The sequence below is a fragment of the Aspergillus nidulans genome, chromosome VIII (assembly GCF_000011425.1).
Source record: "Aspergillus nidulans FGSC A4 chromosome VIII".
NCBI classification, from domain to species: Eukaryota; Fungi; Ascomycota; class Eurotiomycetes; order Eurotiales; family Aspergillaceae; genus Aspergillus; species Aspergillus nidulans.
The window spans coordinates 547,843-555,863 of record NC_066264.1 but is presented as its reverse complement, the minus strand read 5'-3'; the positions used below and the strand labels follow the sequence as shown (position 1 = coordinate 555,863).

General features: G+C 45.2%; 2 protein-coding genes across 2 annotated transcripts, besides 6 other annotated features; both read left to right on the top strand.

The window, feature by feature from the left end:
• Window positions 1-8,021: part of a sequence feature (contig 1.173 1..11633(1)) that runs on past the window's edge.
• Window positions 261-263: a sequence feature (Short protein (ANIA_11659, CBF87559.1) was converted to a misc_feature.).
• Window position 630, bottom strand: a sequence feature (Short protein (ANIA_11659, CBF87559.1) was converted to a misc_feature.).
• Window positions 676-693: a sequence feature (Short protein (ANIA_11659, CBF87559.1) was converted to a misc_feature.).
• Window positions 1,130-1,155: a sequence feature (Short protein (ANIA_11659, CBF87559.1) was converted to a misc_feature.).
• Window positions 1,409-1,442: a sequence feature (Short protein (ANIA_11659, CBF87559.1) was converted to a misc_feature.).
• ANIA_09410 (lipase ROG1 family protein) lies at window positions 1,779-4,739 on the top strand (the record flags this gene model as incomplete). Its single annotated transcript, XM_050613139.1, has 3 exons — window positions 1,779-1,969; window positions 2,024-2,893; window positions 2,984-4,739. 3 exons carry the CDS (start codon window positions 1,779-1,781, stop codon window positions 4,737-4,739), a joined length of 2,817 nt encoding a protein of 938 aa, XP_050468977.1.
• Window positions 5,425-6,695, top strand: ANIA_09409 (protein HGH1; the record flags this gene model as incomplete). Its single annotated transcript, XM_677586.1, has 3 exons — window positions 5,425-5,451; window positions 5,686-5,799; window positions 5,913-6,695. 3 exons carry the CDS (start codon window positions 5,425-5,427, stop codon window positions 6,693-6,695), a joined length of 924 nt encoding a protein of 307 aa, XP_682678.1.

The following is an 8,021-nucleotide window of genomic DNA, read 5'->3' as shown; positions in this document are numbered from 1 at the left end:
TTTATAATATAATATTAAAATTTTTCCTAGCTAATATACTTTATACAGGGCTGTGCAGTATTTTGTCCCTAACTTTAGGTTTAGATATAAATAATAATACTAGCTTGCTAGTCTATAGTATCTCTTAAAAATATAGAAGATTAGACAGGCTGCTAATAGAGAGTCTTTAGAAATTATTTTATAAGGGGCTATATCCTGTTATAAAAATTTTAATTTTATATCTAGAAACAGTACTTAATTTATTTAATTTTATTACTTACTTACTATACTTAATATTAGTAATTCTCAAAGTATTTTTTCTTATTTATAGCTACTATCCCTGCCTTTATCTTATAGTTAAGGGTATTATTAAGATAACCCTTTTTTATAGTATTATCCTAGTTATAGCTACTATATTCTATTAATAGGTGGTTCAAGTTACTAAGCATATCTGTAATTAGTTAATTGCCTTAATACAGTATAATAAGACCTTGTTGAGCTTTCTAAAAGCAATTTTTGTCCAGAAAGTAACTATGTTAGTTAGACTGGCCTTAGGCTTTTGAAATAGGGATTTGGTAGATAATAGAGGTATAGAGGTAGTATTTAATAGTTCTTGCAGGGGTATACCTGAAGTCTGAATAATTACTTACTCTAATTACTAGCATAGTAGCTTTATCTCTTCTTAATATTATTTACATTGCTGCTGCAGTTATTCTATCTATTATTAGTTTAGTATCTCTGCTTGTTATTATAGTTACTATTAGATTTATTATTGCATAGTGTTATGGGTCCTTTGCCTATACAAGGACCTTAGACCTTAGTGACTCGGCCAAGCCCTGCGCTGTCCTGAAGGCGGTGAGCCACCTACAAGACTTCCTCACAACAACAATCCTTCTTTCTTATTTCTTCTTTAGCGATTCCTTCTTGTACATACGGCACGTCTAGATAGGAAGATCCATCTAAATACGTCCCTTAACACATAGCTTGCATGGCAGTTTGAAAGGTATTAGGGTCTATTTTATTTATTTATCTTATATTTCTGGTGAGTTCCTTCTATTAATTTATTTATCTTATTATATTTAAAAACTGTAGGGTCTGCTTGTATAGCAAGCAAATTCTTATATTACAAGCTAGAGTTGTTAATACTAACAGGTAGTATTAGACTAGAAGAATTTACTAGAGAATTAAAATATAGTAACTGTCAAGCTTCCTATATACATCATAGACTGATATTGGTGCCAACCTTGATTTGTCATTCCCGAAGTCAGCAACAATTATATGAGAACTGGCCTGTACAGGGCTTATCCCGGACCAGAGATTCAATCAGCAGTTGGTTCCTAGTGGACCGGCTCGTCGCAATTCGGGCAATGCTCGAATCAAGACTTCGGGCGTAGCTCGTCACAACTAGAGGCTTATTACAGCCAGTGACCTGAAGCTGCCCAGGCTGACTTGTTGTAAACCATGACAAGCCACTAATAGTCACACATGGCAACATATAAGGATCTTCTGTTACTCACATGGTGTCGGCACTGTCTTATACCACATCCAATAAACCACCCTGTGTTTTTTTTTTTATAGTTTCCTGCTTAGGTTCACATGACAGAGATGTACTCAGATTTGCATCTCTCTTAACCAAGCTCGAGATCTCGGGCAGCATTTGCCGAACAGCTTTCATTTATCCGGGTTATCTAGAGAACCCAATACCTGGGCAGATCGCATATGTCAAATGGCAGTACTATGTGTTGTGATTACACATTTTTTGGGCTCAACGCGATTTGGGTGTTCCGGAACTAGAACCAATGTTCATCACTCCACGGACATACTCTGCCTCGCAGACTCTGGATCGAAACTCCACCCAGACTGGTGCCTCGAACCGACTACGCTTTTCTTCACTTACAGGCTGGCATCCTGACCCCATTGATGTCGACCGAGCAATTGAAATGCCATTGATTCGGCAAGCTGGCAATGTGCGTGTCGGTGAGGTTGTCAGGTTTGCAAAAATCCATCAGCCATCTGCTGCAGTCAGTCATTAACATGCTGGTAGATACACGCTGAAATACAGGCCAGCAGCCGATGAAATCCAGCCCCCACCAGCTGCACTGCATGTGAAGGTAAGGAATACATCGGCGATACCACTGCGAGCCGCATATTTACATGGCCCTTACACCCTCTACGTGTCATGTTATCCATACACCTTCGATCCCAATGTTGCGAGTTGCGCTGTTGATACCGCTGAAATTCCCCAATTTGAGCCGTATCTCAAGGCTGGTGGGACGTGGATTGCAGTCATCCCATTACCGGAATGTAGCGAGCCGCAAGTTCCAGGGTGCCGCAACTCTCCGAGTCGACAAGATACAACCTGGATTATAGAGATCATATCTCAAGTCGTGTTCTCCAGCACCGCGTCGGTGAACTTTGAAGTCGTTGTTGGTCGCAATGAAGCGTCATTGGATTTCTTACCTTCAATTGCGCAGTCTTCAGTTTTGACACCCGCCGACCTGCGGGATCATTGGCCCTCAGGATCAGACGGAAAGCAATTGCTTGCTACCAAAGGCGTGTATTCGAAATCAGTCACCCTTCTAATAGATGATACAGCTAGTCTCTGGAATACCCCACAATTGTCCGTTTCAAACCGCCATCAAAGGTCCGATGAAATCTTGACGAATGAGTCCCCCCCAAAGTTCACTAGTCCTGCAGCCGGGACTTTGCAATCAGAGGCCACAGAAAGGCACTCCAAACCTCGCAGAAAAATCCATCTCGTCGTGCTAACTCATGGATTGCACAGCAATCTGGGAGCCGACATGCTGTATCTAAAAGAGAGCATTGATGCTGCCGTCAAGAAGAACAAACCTTCAGGTAAATCCCGGACACCAACAAACGAGTCTCCTTTAAAGTCACCATTTTCGCCAGAAAGGTAAGCACCAACTTGATCTGATTACTGGGAAGTCTTTCGATTCATATTGTTTTGAGCCTTCTGCTGACCCTATCAACTGTTTCACCTTAGCGGCAGTGTTTCAGATGACCATGATTGCCAGAATGAGGATGTTATTGTTCGAGGATTCCCTGGGAATGCGGCCCGCACAGAACGTGGGATACAGTACCTAGGAAAGCGTCTTGCAAAATACATCCTTTTAATGACCTATCCTGATCAACCTTATTTACCACGCAAAAAATCGAAGTCTAGGACCTTCTCTGGTCCTGTTAACCCCTGCAGAACATCGGAGTTAAGCGATGGCGAACCTGAGTGTCTTGATTTCGACGAAGTTGAATCGCACATTGAGGGGTACCACGCATATCAAATAACAAGCATCAGCTTCATCGGACACTCTCTCGGGGGACTTGTGCAAACATATGCTATTGCCTACATTCAAAAACACTCTCCAGGATTTTTCGACAATATCAAACCTATTAACTTCATTGCGTTAGCGACACCGTTCCTAGGGTTAAGCAATGAAAACCCGGTGTATGTTCGGTTCGCTTTAGATTTCGGCCTGGTTGGCCGCACCGGACAAGATCTAGGACTAAGCTGGATCACGCCAAAGGGTCGAAGTGGATGGAAGGCCATAATTGGTGGGAAGGCACAGCTATCAAATTCTGAGGGAAACGCTGATACTCGGGCGAAGCCACTACTGAGGATTCTCCCGTCTGGCCCCGCTCATGATGCGCTTGCCAAATTTAAGCGCCGCACAATATACTCTAATCTGGTTAATGATGGGATCGTGCCTCTTCGCACTTCGTGCTTGCTTTTCCTTGATTGGAAAGGATTACAACGTGTTGAGAAAGCGAGGAGGGATAATGGAATTGTTGGGACCATGGCCGAATGGGGCTGGGCTGAGTTAACAGGAGCAAATTCGAAGTCTCCAAGAATTTCTAGTGGCCAACATGCGAAAAGCAGTTCTAAAAAAGCCGCGAGGACTGCAGGGGAAACATCGTCTCCGGTGCTGTCCCGGGGAATCCTTTCGAGCAAATCGTCATCATCGTCAATACTCTCCTCAGCCGGAAAAGAGCCTGCAATCCAGGAGAAGCCGCTACTAGCAAATGGTTTCATGAATACCGATGTGGATGGTGCCTCAACGCAGTCACCATCTAGTGCGTTGACCGGCCTGTTCTCTTTGTTCAGGCCAAAGGAGCATGGGCGCAAGCAAGCTAAAATCCTTACACGCAGTCAAACGATCGCTCCTTCGATAACCCAAGATCTGAGACAGCAAGATGGACCCTACTTTGACCATGATTCTTATGATACTGGCTTCACCGCGCCCCCAAGAACAACTGTATTTGAATCAGCTGGTGACATCCTTATGCCACCCCTTCCCCCAGTCGACTACATAGTCAATCCCGAATCAAGGCCACGTACGATCTTGCACGACCGTGTTTACCACCCTAAGGACATTCCCCCTCCCATTGTGAACCGGCGCAGTGTAGCGGCACGTACATCCCAGGTTAGGGATACTGCTGCAGGTTACGATATCGCGGAGGACTTTTCAAATAACGCGGGGCTCAAAGTGGAGGAAAAAATCGCTCGGGCTTACCACCGAGGACTCTCGTGGCGAAAGGTCCTTGTTCGTTTAGAACCTGACGCTCACAACAACATAATCGTTCGGCGTATGTTCACAAATGCCTACGGCTGGCCAGTCGTGCAGCATCTAGTAGATGCCCACTTCGGGCCAAGCTCCTCAGACCCAGAGTATCTCTGCGAAGACAGCCCGGGAGGTCCAGCTCCGGCGGTTGGCATAGCAGAGAATGTTAGCCAGAACATCTGAGAATTCCCCTAATTGTAATTGATATGGTCACCCGACTGTGTCGAGGCAGGCCTCGAAGAATCCAGGCAGCTTTCCGGATTCCCTTGGAAATCGTAACTTGCGATAGCGAATCGATGGACATGTACGAATACGCCGGAAATCTGCGATTCAAAACAAGCTGAGCTGCAAGGACGCCACGCTCGGCATCGCTGGTAGTTGTCAAAATGTCCTCATCGAGTTTACTGATATTGATATTTGGGTTGTCAGAATGGGCCACGCCCTTTCCAAATGTCAATGGACGAGAGACGCACCTGCTAAGTTATCATCACTGAGCTGTCTCCCAAAAGACCTTTCCAGATGCCCTCTAGTAAAACAAGAGAAGTAGATATTCAAATATTAACGTTCTAGGGCGCCCAATATTTCTTTAGACCATTGATTGTCTAAGCTGGTCATGGACTGACTTCAATTCATTGTTTGCCCCACGCCCTTATCGATAAGAACTGCCCCGCTTCTGAGAAAGTTAGCTGAAGTATTTTCCTCCAACTCACTTGAACTCCTGCTCTGCTGCTCTGACGGTCAAATCACTATAAATAACCTGAAAAACCTGAGTATGAAGACAGAACTGGACGAAGTATGGTATCTCATTGCATAAGCTTATCCCTAACTAACTTGTTCCTGCGTTTCCAGTTGGTTGAATTTCTCCATCATGGAAACACTCAGATCAGACAGATTGGTAAATGCAGCTTAGAAACACAGTCTGAATTGATGATAACACTATCCAGCCTGCGCAACATTAGTTGGATATTCGGTGTCGAGGCCGGAAATCTTCAAACGTCACCAGCTTTTGCCTATCCAAGACTTAAAACTTCTTGTTCGAGACTATACAGTCAGTGAGCATGCCCCTTTTTGAATTGAACATATGGGATTTCATTCTGCCCCTTCTTCATGGAACTGACCTGCTGGATAGCCTATTGCGAGCGATGCGTTAACAATTCTCGTCAACCTTTCTGGTGATAAGGAGATCCTAGATAAACTTGCTACTGATGATGCTTTTATGGAAACACTCCTCAACAAAGTGACTGTAGGTTTCTGCAACATTTGGTTCGACCAAGGCTATCCCATTCACTCTCTCTGTTACCTCGGTTATTTTGATCTTTACTCACTGCATCGGTCCACTAACAAGCCAGTTGGCAGAATAACAAAGAGGGAAATGCCGATGGGATCTGTATGCTGTTTGCCAATCTTGGAAAATCCGAGAATATAAAAGAGCTATTGACGCTTAAACGTCGAACGGCCAATCCTGTCTCAAACTCCGAGTATGCAATTGACCAGTTGATGGATTGTTTCGTGAAAGGCGCCGACGGCGCACTCAACCAACACGCGAACTACGACTATCTATCTTATCTATTTGCCGACTTGTCGAAGCTAGAGGAGGGCCGCAAATATTTCACAACGAGACAGGATTATGATGGAGTCGTGCCTGTGACAAAACTCACCGTTTTCACGGAGCATGAGAGCACGGTCCGGAGGAGGGGTGTTGCATCGACCATAAAGAATGTTGCATTTGAAATACCATTTCATCCGACCCTCTTCTCTGAAGACGAGGCGAATCTTCTGCCTTACATACTTCTGCCAATTATGGGGCCGGAAGAGTATAGTGAAGAGGATACTGCAAATATGCTCCCAGACCTCCAGTTGCTGCCCCCCGACAAGAAGAGAGAAAGCGATAATGGAATTATCGTTACTCATCTTGAGACGCTTTTATTGTTGACAACTACCCGGGAAGGACGCGATAAACTAAGGGCAGTGAACGTCTATCCCGTTATCCGAGAATGTCACCTCCGTGTTGACGACGACGGCGTTCGTGAGGCCTGTGATAGATGGGTCCAGGTCATTATGCGAGACGAAGAGGATGAAGGAAACTCATCGGCAGGGCAGAATCAGGATGATGATAGAAAGGTCGTGGAATTGTTCTAGTTCCTTCGCTTCATGGTGCCAATGCATGATATTTATATACATCCGATAGAAAGCTTATGCCGACCTATACCAGAGAGTTCACGGATGAGGTGGAGCAGTTATGTTGATTGTACTGTATTATGGCATTTGCATGGCATCTGCCAGCCCTGTGGCTGCTAAATGTACATGCTAAATGTACATACAATGGGCCTGTTCCTCATTGCTTCCAAAGCGTGAGTCGACTGAACTGCGTAGACCATTATGCGCGGTTACTAGAAGGAAAGAATGTATCCTACTTTCTATGTGAGAATTTTAAACTGCGAATTAAGAATGTATGAAGTAATTCTCGTCAATTTATTGAAGGAAGTTCAGGCTGGCTTTGGCTCTCCAAATTCTGAGAGTTAAGTGGATCCTCAAACTGTTTATTACATAAGCAATGATATGTTGCTTACGGACATACTCTCCGTATCGGAACTCTCTTCATCTTATGCAGGGTGTCAGCTTTCTCCATTTGGATTGTCCCCTGGTTACTGAGTCAAGCGAATGCATATTACTCGAGCTCCAATCTGAAACTAATCGGACGTCAGATGTTGCGCGTGTCTCCAATTGTCTCGGGATTATCGTACTGTCTTTGCGTTCGGACAACGAGCAGCAGACATCATGACTACTACGCCTTCAAACAGTTCGACCCCGCAGGCTCCAACGGTGATATCTGGCGCACCACCTATGCGCATTCGGCGACCTAGGGTAGCTGACCCGCTTGTACGCCCAAAAAAGAGGACTACAGCAAAGGGCTCTTCAGCCAACACGCAAGCGCTTAGGTCGTTTCCTACACGACCAGCACCGTCTAATGCGCCATCCGAGAAACCAAACATACCCGCAGCGAAAAGCGACTTCGCTGCTAGTGGATTTAGCGGGCCCTTAGTATCCGAGACTTACGTGGATTATCCTCTCGTAACTACGAAGCGGGCAATCAAGGAGGGTTTAAAGCATCACATCGCGAGATTCGCCTCTAAGAAGGCGGTGGATCCCCGCAATGAGTCTCAGTTCACAAGGCCCGTTAGGCTCCAGCGCCGGGATCCGCGGACACGTCAGCATGAGTTGAACACGGAGAAAGGGCAAGCTGGATTAAGGCAATCTTCTGAGACGAGCAATCAAGTCGATGATATTGAACGAGAAGAGATGGAGGCCAGAAAGATTGCGCGCGAGAAAGAACGAGCAGATAATCTTGCTCAAATAGCCCCATCTGTCGGATCGGCTCCAAGGCGAACGAACGTGCCCAAACAGAAAACACAACAGGTGACTAAGACGGACATGACGCCAGAAGAGATTGCTCGAACTCGAATC